Raw genomic sequence first — 13,796 nt, 5'->3', positions numbered from 1 at the left:
CCATAAAATTATTAAACATATCTAAAACTTGGCAGGAATAGTACAGCTACCTTGAGTATTTGAAAGTTTTTTTAGAGCTCTGGCCAGTTTGGCTCAGCGGTTAGAGCATCGGCCTGCAGTCCAGAGAGACCTGGGTTCGGTTCCCGCTAAGGGTACGTACCTCAATCAGTTTGTCCCAGGCCCGGGTTGGGTTATGCAGGAGGCAGCCACTCAAAATCAATGTCTCTTTCTCTCTCTCTCTCCCTCCCACTCTATCTGAATAAAAAATGGAAAAATGTCCTCGGATGAGGATAAAAAAATAAATACAAGTTTTTTAGAAATGTGGATATGTAAATTTAAAGAAGGATATAATCTCGCAAAAAATTTCAGAATTATTTAAAAACCAAGCCAAAAAAGCTGGCAGAGAGGAGACGCTTGGAGCTTAGAGTCTCTAACAGGCTGCCAAATATTCAGATGCAAATATTAGGACAATAATTTTTAATAAGTGAAAGTGTTTGATAAGTGGTTTAGCCTATCCTCACCAACAGATTTAACTTTACATTGACTTAGTCTCTTTATCAGGGACAAGCTTGATCAGTTTTTAATTTTTATTATAATTATGATTAAACAACACCTCCCCATTTGAAGAAACTGTTCCTTTTCCATGCATATGTGAAATCCTGACATAGGCCATGTGCATTCCAGTATGCTTTTAGAGGCTTAAAGAAAACTTTTCTTATTGTCGGAAACACCATTATCTCTTCTACAGTCAAGGCTTCTAAAACACACACGCACACACACACACGTGCATGCACGTGCCTGTGGCTATCATTAAACAAGGGCAGTTGTACAACAGAAGCCTATGAAATCTACCAACTTTTACTCTAAATTTTTTGTCATCTCCCTCAACAAAAGGAACGACATAATTTTCACTAGGAGACTCCCTTTCCTGTGTGCCTACACTGAGTGGTGGGCAGAGACAGCGGGGTACATGGGGCAGAGGGCAGTGGTGAAGAAGTTGCTCGCTCACCGCGGTGGATCCTTTCTTCACTGCTTCCTGGGCATATTCCACTTGGAAGAGGTGTCCATCTGGGGAGAAGACAGTGATCGCCCGGTCATACCGAGATGCCATTGCTCAAGGCTACAGCGACTTCCACTGTGCGTCACAGCTACAACAGAAGAGACCAGCTAAGGAACAGCTCCCGTTACCACCTGTTACCCGGAAGTGCTTGATGAGGCATCTCGAGACGCTGCCCGCCCGGAAGTGCCCGCGCACTCTCCTCACAGCGCCCCGGAAGTCACAGGGAGCCCAGGCGCCAGCTGAGACCTCCTCGACATGCTCACCCACCTGTGAGAGGCTGTGCGTGTAGGTTGGCGAAATTCTCCCTCTACCCTTAGTGCCTGGCGCTTTTGTTCGTTTTCTGAACTTGGTGTTGCCTCTGGGATGGTGCAGATCACTCTGGTTATAAAAATGACATTAAAGATGAGGGCTTAACGATGAGAACTTTAAAGAGCAGATATTTTTGCTTTTGAAAACCTGTGGTAAGCTAAATTTCAACCTATTCCTTTCGCTTCAGATGTCTTTCTCTCTCTCTTGTTATCTTGTTTCAACTCAATGTAAAGACATAATTTTCAAAATAGTGTTCTGTTTTGTGATAAAAAAAAATACAAGTGAAAATAGTTCTTTAAATAGAACAAATAGTTCATCAAGCTAATGCAAATGACATTAATTCAGATAATACTATTTTAATCAAAGACATGTTTTAAAAGAACAAAGTATGTTACTTAAAAGATATCTGCAAATTTAACTATAATACAAAGCTAACCTGGTGCAATATTACTCCCTGTAATATTGTCCTCATCAGTAAAATAGGAATATTTAAAAATTAGTAGCAAAGTGTTAATCTGAGGCTTAAATGTGTGTAAGCTAAGTTGAAGTGTTATTATTACTTTCTATGTATTGTTTAATATATGTTGTTTTCCATTGGGGAGGATCTTAATCTTACTGAAACCAACCTTAACTAAAAAAAAAAAAAAAAATAGTAATTACCCATGAAGGAAGAAAACTCGATTCCCTCAATTCAGAATTTTAGTTGACTACTGAAAGCAATTTGTATTTACACCCCATCTTTTCTATTTAATAATAGAAACTCTTGAAAAGTTTGATTCTACAGAGAAAAACAATAATTTCCAATCAAAATAATTCACTCCGAGTGGTTACTGTACAATATTATAATAAACCAACATTTGCAAAAAGCTGTTATTTAAGAAGTATATTAGTGTTCTTATATAATTTCTTCTTTATATTTGAAAATAATTACAGATTAAAATTTTTTTTTTTTTTATCCTCACCCAAGGACATTTTTCCATTTTTTTGTTCATATTGAGTGGGAGGGAGAGAGAGAGAGAAACATCAACATGAAAAGGACACATCGAGTGGTTGCCACCCTCACGACCCAACCAGGGCCAGGGACAAACTGCAACCAAGGTATGTGCCCTTAGCGGGAACCGAACCGGGGTCTCTCTGGACCGCAGGCCGACGCTTTAACCACTGAGCCAAACTGGCCAGGGCAATAATAACAGATTTATAGGAAATTCCAAAAATAGCACAGAGAAGTTCTCTATACCCTTCACCCACTTTTTTAATAGTAATGTCTTACATAACTATTTATAAGAACAGAACTATGAAAATGACATTGGTACAATCCACAAATCTTATTCAGATTTTACTAGTTTTACATGCACTCATTTGTGTATGTATGTTTAGTTCTATGCAAGTTATTATGTATAGATTGGCATAACCACTGCCGCGATCGAGATACAAACATGTTCCATGATCACCAAGATCCCTTGTGCTGCCCACTTACAGTCATACCCGCACACCCCCCCCCCCCCACACACACACAACTCTTCTGGAAACCACTTATCTGTTCTCCACCTCTATAATTTTATTTCAAATATTTTATATATCTTAAAATATGGCAGTGGGCAGGGCTAGAGGGAGGGTGAGTGTGTGAGAGAGTGTGAGTGGATCTGAAGGTGGACAACCAAACTCGTGCAGTGCAGAGATGCCGAGCAGAAGGTTCCTGTGCTGTGGACAGGAGCAGCTGGCTACTGTGGTGATTCTTCAGGGTACTTATCCCTGCGCCTCGGGGAGGTCCCATCATTTTGGAAGATCCCTAGTCTTCCCTGGAAGGAGGCAGTGGGAGCAGCTAGGGCCCAGCAACCTGAGGCCACCAGTGCACCTGGCACCATCGGCCCAGTGGATACACTGTGTCAACACAGACCAGTGTGCAGTAGTGGAGTTCCCAAGGTGCTGGTCGCGGAAGCTGTGGACAGCCGGGAGCCCGGGACCATCCCCCATAGTAGCAGCCTGATCAGAGTCGAGATATACCCCCAGCAACAGAGGCTGGGGAGCAGACATCCATCCCCAGGCAACAGGAGCACAGATCAGCAGCTAAGACCCATCCCCAAAAATGACAGCAAAAGCTGAGCAGGAGTTGAGCTCCACAGGGCAGCAGCACTCCCTAGCCGCCAGCTGCGGGACCTGGGGCTCCACAGAGGCCAGTGCCATCCAGCAACTCACAAGAGCATTGGGAAGCTGGAGCCCAAGAGAGACTGGTGCGATCCAGCTACCCTCCGCAGGACCTGCAGGGACACCCGAGAGGCTTGTGCGACCCAGCAAGGACTGTGCGATCTAGTTACCTGCAGGACCTGTGGGGTGCTGAAGCATCAGAGAGGCCTGTGCCACAGAGCAGCCCATAACATAGGCATAGAGCCAGGTCCCCAAAGGGAATGTACGATCCAGTTAATCAAGGGACCTGCAGGGTGTGGGGGCACCAGAGAGACCTGTGCGACCCAGCTGCGCACAAGATAGGCATAGAGGATGTGAAAACGGAGGCAGAGTGAATGGAAGTTACACAGACAATCTTCCAGGACCAAATAGGAATTACAACTAAAATAAAGACAAATCCATGGGAAAAAACAACAACAGAAAAGCAGCAGGACAGGACATATAACCAGGGACACTGGTAGGATCTGCAGAGGCACGAGAGGGTGGCAGGCTGGGAGCCCACGGACAGAAGCAGTCTTAGCTGTGAGCAGTGCCCTTGGGGAATAAAGGTCAAGCCTGCTCCATAGTGCAGAGAGGCGGGACAGAGCACTAAAATAGTTACAACCACTCACCTGGCAGAGGGAGGGCAGACTGGGATGGAACGCTGTGGGGACAACCAGGATTTGGAGAGTTTTTGCTGAGTTGCAGCCACAAAGGACAGTGGCCAGAGAGCTCCTTCCCAGAGCTATGGGGAAAAGCAGCAGTCCACCCCTCAGAGATTCAGCCTTTCCCAGGTGAGGCAAAGAAATGAATTGAGGCTCATTAACAACCAGATTCCATCCCACCTGCTGGAAATCCTCTTATGCAGAACACCAGGGCTACATTCCAAGGCACTGAGTAACAGACTAGTAGCCTCCAGGAAAAAGCTAGAGGAGAACTGAACCTTTCCTGGGCTTGCAAATCTACCCAGGAAAGTAAGACTTGGCAGTGGTGTTTAATGTGGGCCTGCCCAGGCCCATCCACACCCAGCAGAGGGAGCCACAAATAACAGACCACCAACACCCACAGGGAAAATTTGGCAGGCTCCAAAACCCACGGACATAGCCAAAATGGTGAAACAAATTCCAAATGAAAGAACAAGAGAACTCTATCGAAGATGAGATAAATGAAATGCAGTTAAGCAAATTATCAGAGGTAGAGTTCAGAGCCATGATCTTGAGGAAGTTCAACAGCATGAATAAGGACATCAGCACCATGAGTAAAGATATACAAACACTGAAAGACAACCAAGTGAAAATAAAGAATGACATAGCAGAAATAAAGAACACATTGGAAGGACTAACCAGCAGAGTAGAAAAAGCTGATGACCGGATCAGTGAATTAGAAGACAGGGTAGAAAAAATCAACCATTCAGAAAAACAAAAGGAAAAAAACAATTAAAAAACAGGAAGACAGCTTAAGAGACCTGTGAGACAACTGGAAACGTAATAACATTCATATCATAGGATGCCCCAAAAAGGAAGAAAATGGGCAAGGGTTGGAGAATATATTTGAAGAAATAGTGACAGAAAACTTCCCTAACATGGTGAAGGAAGAAGACATTCAAGTTCAATAAGCACAGAAAGCCCCAAGAAGAACCCAAACAGGCCCACACCAAGACATATAGTAATTAAAATGCCAAAATTTAAAGACAAAGAGAATCCTAAAGGCAGCAAGGGATAAGCAACAGGTTACCTACAAAGGAAACCCCATAAGGTCTCAGCTGACCTCTCACAAGAAACACTACAGGACAGAGGGAATGGCATGAAGTAATCAAGATCATGAAAAACAAGGATCTGAATCCAAGACTACTCTATTCAGCAAGGCTATCATTCAAAACACAAGGTCAAATAATGAGCTTTCCAGACAAAAAGAGGCTAAGGGAACATATTAACACCAAACCAGCATTGTAAGATATGCTAAAAGGACTGCCATAATTAGTAGAAGAAATAGGAAGAAAGATAGAACCATGCTAAACAAAAATGGCAATAAATACGTACATATCAATTATGACCTTAAATGAAAATGGACTGAAGGCTCCTATAAAAAGACACAGAGTAGCTGACTGGATAAGAAAGCATGACTCACATATATGTTGTTTACTAGAGACCCACCTCACAACAAAAGACACATAGGTCGAAAGTGAAGGGATGGAAAAACATTTTCCAAGCAAATGGAAAGGAAAAAAAAAAGCTGGGGTAGCAATACTCATATCTGATAAAGTAGATTTCAAAATGAAGACCACAACTAGAGACCAGGAAGACCACTACATAACACTGAAAAGATCTATCCAACAGGAAGATATAACCTTGGTAAACATATATGCACCCAATATAGGAGCACCAATATATATTAAAAAATTTCTAGAGGACTTCAAAGGAGAAATCGACAGCAATACAATCATAGCAGGGGACTTCAACACCTGCTGACATCACTGGATAGATCTTCTAGACAAAAAATTAACAAGAAAACACAGACTGTAAATGAAGCACTAGATCAAATGGATTTATTATATATCTACAGAGAATTATACCCAAAAACTGCAGAATTTACATTCTTCTCAAGTGCACATGGGACATTCTCAAAGATAGACCACATGATAGGACACAAACTAAATCTCTACAAGTTCAAGAAGATTGAAATTATATCAAGCTTCTTCTCAGATCACAATGTCATGAAACTAGAAATCAATTGCAACAAGAACATGCAAAGACATTTGAAAATATGGAGGCTAAATAGCATATTATTGAACAATGAATGGGTTGCCATGGAGATCAAGGAATAAATTAAAAACTTCCTGGATACTAATGAAAATGAACACACAACAACACAAAATCTATGGGATGCAGCAAAAGCAGTTCTGAGAGGGAAGTTCATAGCACTACACGCGTACCTCAAGAAACAAGAAAAATTTCTAATTGACTGTCTAACCTCACAACTTAAAGAACTAGAAAGAAAACAAAAAGAAAACCCAGAGCAAGTAGAAGGAAGGCAATAGTAAAAAAACAAAAAAACAATTAAAAGGATCAATAAAACAAAGAGCCAGTTCTTTACAAAGACAAACAAGATTGATGAACCCTTAGCTAAACTCACCAAGAAACAAAGAGAGAGAATCCAGATACACAAAATCAGAAATGAAAGAGGAGAAGTAACAACTGACACCACAGAAATACAAAGGATTATTAAAAAATATTATGAACAATTATACAGCAACAAATTTGACAATCTAAGCTAAATGGACAAATTCCTAGAAACACATAGTGTCCCAAAACTGAACCAGAAAGAGATAGAAAACTTGAACAGACCAATAACAACAAAAGAAATTGAAGAGGTAATCAAGACTCTCCCAGCAAACAAAAACCCAGGCCCAAACGGCTTCATGGGGGAATTTTACTGAACATTCAAAGAAATAATACTTATTCTCCTCAAACTGTTTAAAAAAATTCAAGAAGGAAGACTTCCAAACTCATTTTATGTGGCCAGCATAATTCTAATTCCAAAACCAGAAAAAGACACTACAAAGGAAGAAAACTACAGGCCAATATCCCTGATGAATATAGATGCCAAATCCTGAATAAAATACTAGCAAATCGAATACAGCCATAAATCAAAAAAAATTATTCAGCATGACCAAATGGGATTAATCCCAGGGATGCAAGGCTGGCATAATATTCCCAAATCAATAAATGTGATACACCACATAAACAAAGTAAAAGATAAAAATCATATGATCATATCAATAGACGCTGAAAAAGCACTCCACAAAATCCAGCACGCATTTCTGATGAAAACGCTAAGCAATCTGGGAATAGAGGGATCATATCTCGACATAATAAAGGCCATATATGAAAGACTTACAGCCAACATCATACTCAAAGGGCAAAAACTAAAAGCATTTCCATTAAGAACAGGAACAAGACAAGGATGCTCACTTTTGCCACTCTTATTAACATAGTACTGGAAGTCTTATTCACAGCAATCAGACAGGAAGAAAAAATAAAAGAGATCCAAATTGGAAAGGAGGAAGTGAAACTGTTATTATTCGCAGATGACATGATACTATACGTAAAAAACCCTAAAGATTCCATCAAAAATTTACTAGACTTAATAAATGAATTTGGAAAAGTAGCAGGACACAAAATTAACGTCAAGAAATTGACGGCATTCTTATACACCAATGATGAACTCACAGAAACAGAAACTACAAAAACAATCCCATTTATCATTGTAGTACAAAAATTAAGATACCTAAGCCCTGGCCCGTTTGGCTCAGTGGTTAGAGCGTCGGCCTGCGGTCCAGAGAGACCCGGGTTCGGTTCCCGCTAAGGGCGCATACCTTGGTTGCAGTTTGTCCCCGGCCCTGGTCGGTCGTGCGGGTGGCAGCCACTCGATGTGTTCCTTTCACGTCGATGTTTCTCTCTCTCTCTCTCTGTTCCTCTCTCTGCCTCCCACTCTACCTGAACAAAAAATGGAAAAATGTCCTCGGGTGAGGATAAAAAAAAAAAAAAAAAAAAAAATTAAGATACCTAGGAATAAACTTAACCAAAGAAATAAAGGACCTATTCACAGAAAACTACAGGGTATTGAAAAAAGAAATAGAGGAAGATATACAAAAGTGGAAGGACGTACCTTGTTCATGGATTGGAAGAATTAACATCATTAAAATGTCCATAACACCCAAAGCAATCTATAGATTCAATGCAATCCCCATCAAAATAACAGCGACATACTTCACAGAAGTAGAACAAATACTTCAAAAGTTCATATGGAACCAAAAAGACCTCGAATAGCCACAGCAATCTTGTAAAAGAAGAGCAAAGTTGGAGGGATCACATTATCAGATTTCAGGTTATACTACAAAGCCACTGTAATCAAAACAGCCTGGCACTGGCATAAGAACAGTCAGATAGGTCAATGGAACAGAATAGAGAACCCAGTAATGGACCCAACACAATATGCTCAATTAATATTTGACAAATGGGGCAAGAGCATACAGTCGAGTAAAGACAGCTTCTTTAATAAATGGTGTTGAAAAAATTGGACAGCTACATGCAAAAATATGAAACTAGACCATCAACTTACACCATACACAAGAATAAACTCAAAATGGATAAAAGACTTAAATGTGACTCATCAATCCATAAAAATCCTAAAAGAAAATGTAGGCAACAAAATTTCAGACATTATATGCAGCAGAGTTTTCACTGATACATCACCTATGGCAAGTTCAAAGGAAGAAAATGAACACATGGGACTACATCAAACTCAAAAGCCTCTGCACAGCAAAAGAATCAACCACCAAAATGGAAAGGCAACCCACTCTATGGGAGAGCATAATTGCCAATGATACATCAGATAAGGGGTAAATTTCCAATATATATAGAGTGCTTATATAGCTCAACAAGAGGAAGACAAGAACCCAATTAAAAAATGGACAGAGGAACTAAATAGACACCTCTCCAAACAGGACATACAAATGGCTAAAAGACATATGAAGAAATGCTCCACATAGCTAATCATCAGAGAGATGCAAATTAAAACAACAGTGAGGTATCACCCCACACCTGTCAGAATGGTTGCCATCAACAAATCATCAAACAACAAGTGTTGGCAAGGGTATAGAGAAAAGGGGGCTCTAGTACACTGCTGGTGGGAATGCAGACTGGTGCAGCCATTATAGAAAACAATATGGTGTTACCTCAAAAAATTAAAAATTGAACTGCCATTTGACCCAGTGATCCCACTTCTAGCAATATACCCTAAGAAGCCTGAAACACCAATCAGAGAGAATATATGTACCCCCATGTTTGTAGCAGCACTGTTTACAATAGTTAAGATCTGGAAACATCCCAAATGTCCATTAGTAGCCAAATGGATAAAAAAGCAGTGGTACATATATACAATGGAGTACTATACAGCTGTAGGAAAGAAAGATCTTTTATCCTTTGACATGGAGGGACCTGGAGTGTATTATCCTAAGTGAAACAAGCCAAGCAGAGAAAGACAAATATCACATGATCTCACTTATTTGTGGAATATAATGAACATAACAGGCTGAGGAATGGGGTAGTACCAGAGATGTGGAAGTGGGGTACAGACTGACAATCCCCGGAAGAGGGGTGGGGGGGGGAGATAAACCACAGAACTTATATATGCATATATGCATGAACAATGGACATGGACAAGAAAGCTGGGGACAGGGCGAGGAGGGTGGGGGAGGCAGGTATCAGTGGGTGGAAAATGGAGAAACATCTGTAACAAAAATAAATTAATTAATTGAATAAAAATAAAGAAAGAAAGAATTTAAAAATTTTTTATAGATCTTAAAATTTCTCACTGCAAGAAAGAAATTTTTGTTGCTATGTGTGGTGATGGATGTTAACTTATTGTGGTGATCATTTCCCAATATGTGTATTCAATCATAATGTTATATACCTGAAACTTAGATGTTATTTGTCAATTATATCTCAATATAAAATTTTATGTAAATGGAATCTTACAGTACATAACTATTTTGTTACATTTTTTAAAAAAATAATTATATAAACACAGAAAGTTACAATAATAATATAGAGTGGTCCCTTGTACCCTTCTTAGTTTATCCAACTATAGTACAATATCCACACCAGGAAATTGACATTGATATAAAATTGTGTATAGATCTGATTGAAAGGCATTTTGAAACTGTTATATTTCAGAAATATGACAGCATTAAAAATGAATATTGACAGACATGAACACATTCAGCATTCACATTGACAATACAGTTTAACAGTGTGGCTTTGGGTAGGTATATTTCACTTCATTGAAATTTAGTTTCCTGACCTGTGAAAAAAGGATAAGGCATACCCACTTCACAGGATGTTGTGAAGAACAAATGAAATAATGTATTAGTGCATCTAGGGCAGTGCCTGGCACTTGCAAAAGAAGCCCTTGAGAAATTATGAACTGTTATTATTAATCATTTAGTTAACTAAAAAGTTAAGATGATTCTGTAAGAAATTAGAAAAAGCGAAAATAGTATGAACTCATTTATATAGTATTTGCAAAATTTATATGTGCACAAATATATATTTCTAAATCTATAAAGAAAAGAGTAAAAGGACATAACACCAGTTTGCCAAAAGTGGCTTTCTTTGTAGGAGGCTAGGAATTGGAAAGTGAATGATGAGACATGGTAAGCAGAGAGAAGTTACATTTTTAAGTTTTATATGTATATCTGTATTATTTTAAAATTTTTACAGCAAGAATAGTTTGTATACTTAAACAATAAAAACAAAATTAAGAAACAGTTTAACGTCTAGAGGTTTCCAGAAATAGCAGTATTGTGATTTGAGCCAAATCACCTATTGAGAAAAACTGGATAAAATATATTTTAAATATATATATGCTGAGTCCAAATATCTAACAAGGAAAGAGTGTTTGTAGTATCAAGATTCAGAAGAGAAGGAAAAACCCATAAGGATAAACCAAGTATTTTCCCCTTGAGGTATTTAGTGCCTGTTTTCAATGCCTGGATGAAGCAGATCTTTGATAGACAAAGATTGGAGCTCAAAGCATGTCAAGATATGGAGGTCATGGGAAACACCTAGGCTTTTGTTTGGGACACACAAGGCCACAACACAGAAGTCAAAGTGAACCAGAAATAAGTCATTTCTCACAGGAGTTAATGCCAAGTTTTGAATCGTCTCAATCCATGATTGGGAAAAAGCAGTGTTTCTCAAATTGTGGTCCACAGATCTTTGGAGGTATCCAAAAAACCTTTCAAAGGATTCACAATGTCAAAACTATAGTGATACTACTTAAACAGTATCTTCCCTTTCACTGTGTGGATATTTATACTGACAGTGCACAAGAAATAGGTAAAATTGCTGAAGCCTTAGCATGAATCAAGGCAGTAGTACCAAACTGTACTGCTATACATTTTATTCTTTTACTTCTTCAGTTAATTTTTTTTCCTTTATTAATTTTAGAGGGAGGGGAAGGGAGAGGAAGAAAGAGATAGAAACATCAATGAGAGAGAACATGGATTAGCCACCTCCTGCATGCCCTGCAATGGGGATTTGGTCCACAATCTGGGCATGTGCCCTGACCGGGAATCGAACCGGCAGCCTCTTGGTGCATGGGTTGATGCTCAACCACTGAGCCACACCAGCTGGGCCATACATTGTATTCTTTACCACTCTGAGAACTGGTGAAAAAAAAAATGCCAATTTCATTTTAGAATGTCATTGAATAAGCACCAACACAGTGGTTATTCAGAGTTAGATATTTGGGCAGACAGTTCTTGAAAATGAACAAAATTTGCTTGTTGATTCAAGAAAAGCAACAGGAGTTATGTGTATCCAAAGATAAAATTAAAGCTTTTAAGCAAAAATTAGAATTTTGGAAGACTTGTATTCATCACCATGAACTTGACAATTCTCCTTAATAAAAGAGTTTACTGATAAGATTGGTTTTGATATTAAAGTGTGATTTTTTAAAATATAGTGTTGCATTTGGAAGATATGTTTAACTCAGTAAACCAGTATATTCCAATGACTAAAGTATGCTATGCAGTAATGCATAAATAAAAGAGACATTCAGCCCTGGCTGGTTTTTCTCAGTGGTTAGAGCATCGGCCCTCGGACCAGAGAGTCCTGGGTACAGTGCCCGCTAAGGGCATGTACCTCAGTTGCAGTTTGCCCCTGCCTCTGGCTGGGGTCGTGTGAGTGGCAGCCACTTGATGTGTCTCTCTCACATCAATGTTTCTCTCTCTCTCTTCCTCCATCTCTCCCTCCCGCTCTATCTGATGATAAATGCAAAAATGTCCTTGGGTGAGAATAAATAATAATAATAATAATAGTATTAATAATAATAATATAAAAGAGACATTCAAATTGCTTTTAATGTAAGAGAGCACTAAAAGTTTACTGATATGATTTTAGGTTATAACTTTTAACTAACTTTAAATAAACTAGCACCTTTTGAGTATTGGTCTAGTATCAAAGATCTAATTATTGAAATACTTACTGATTGGCTGAAGTGATCTAAAAAGGCTATAAAAATGCTCTTCTGTATTCTGATATATATCTTTGTGAGTTTTTTTTTTTTTTTGCCTACACTTCAACCAAAATAACATGTTGCAACAATTTGAAGAAGATATGAGAATCCAGCTATATTATCTGTTAAACCAAATATTAGATTTACAATCTCATTCTTCTCAATAATTATTTTAAAATTTGGAAAGCATAGATTTTGTAATAGAAATGTATAAAATGTGTCAATATGTAATGAATTTAATATTTTTAAAATGTGTTCATTAGTAAAACATATTATTTTTAATTTCTAATATGGTAAATATTGATAGATATAAACCACATAAACAAAATCTTTTTGAGCTGTTCAATAATTTTTAAGACGGTAAAGTGTTTCTAAGGCCAAAAAGTTGGAAAATAGTCAGATAAAATTATTAGTGCCCCTCGTTGATTAGCTGCCTGCTAGCAGCAAAAGCAAATCCTGTGTAGAGGAAGATACTATCATACATAACCTTAAATAATTGTTGCAGTTTTTGTTTGTAATATCTTGTGTTTAATCAAAAGTAACTATTCACACAAAAGAAATGCTGTGACCAAAGAACAAGCGAAACAACAGGCATTAGAAACAATCTAATATAAAATCCAGATAATAGAGTTATCAGATGTAGATTTTCAAAGCAGATAATTATATTCAAGGGATTAAAGACAAGATCAAGTTTTTCAGCAGGGGCTAGAAATATCAATGAAGCACCTATTGGAAACTGTAGAAGTAAAAACCACATTAATTGAAATTGAGAGCTCAATAAATGGATTAATCCATTATCATCAGAACCACACTCTAACCAAATGAGCTAACCAGCCACTCTAAATCCATTATTATCAGATTAGACCTAGTTGAAAAGAGAAGTGGGAACTAGAATATAGTTTTTAAAATTTATATATACACACTATGTGTATATATAATCTTCACACCAAAAGCAAAAACACTTGACCCAGGAGTATCATCACTTGTAAATTCTAGGAAAGAAATAATACCAATCTTACAAAAAAAATCAATCTTGCATAAAGTCATCACACAAATAGAAAGACTACTTCCATACTTGTTTTATGAAGCAGCATAACCTTAATGACAAAATCTGAAGATACTCTAAGAAAGGTAATTTGCAAGCCATTTTCAACCATGAACAGGTATACAAAAATCCTAAGCA

At 38.2% G+C, this 13,796-nt stretch overlaps 1 protein-coding gene across 1 annotated transcript in view; it reads right to left on the bottom strand.

The window, feature by feature from the left end:
- PSMA8 (proteasome 20S subunit alpha 8) overlaps positions 1–13,796 on the bottom strand; it is a 48,910-nt gene that overhangs the window by 33,305 nt on the left and 1,809 nt on the right. The window contains exons 2-3 of the mRNA XM_036245070.1: positions 1,328–1,438; positions 1,010–1,148 (exon numbers count right to left, since the gene is read on the bottom strand). Coding sequence (XP_036100963.1) covers positions 1,010–1,111 — 102 coding nt within the window. The 5' untranslated portion in view covers positions 1,112–1,148; positions 1,328–1,438. The remainder of the gene's footprint in view (positions 1–1,009; positions 1,149–1,327; positions 1,439–13,796) is intronic.

The sequence above is a fragment of the Molossus molossus genome, unplaced genomic scaffold, assembly GCF_014108415.1.
Source record: "Molossus molossus isolate mMolMol1 unplaced genomic scaffold, mMolMol1.p scaffold_m16_p_6, whole genome shotgun sequence".
NCBI classification, from domain to species: Eukaryota; Metazoa; Chordata; class Mammalia; order Chiroptera; family Molossidae; genus Molossus; species Molossus molossus.
Note: the sequence above shows the minus strand (reverse complement) of the source record. Positions and strands in the feature narration are given on the sequence as shown.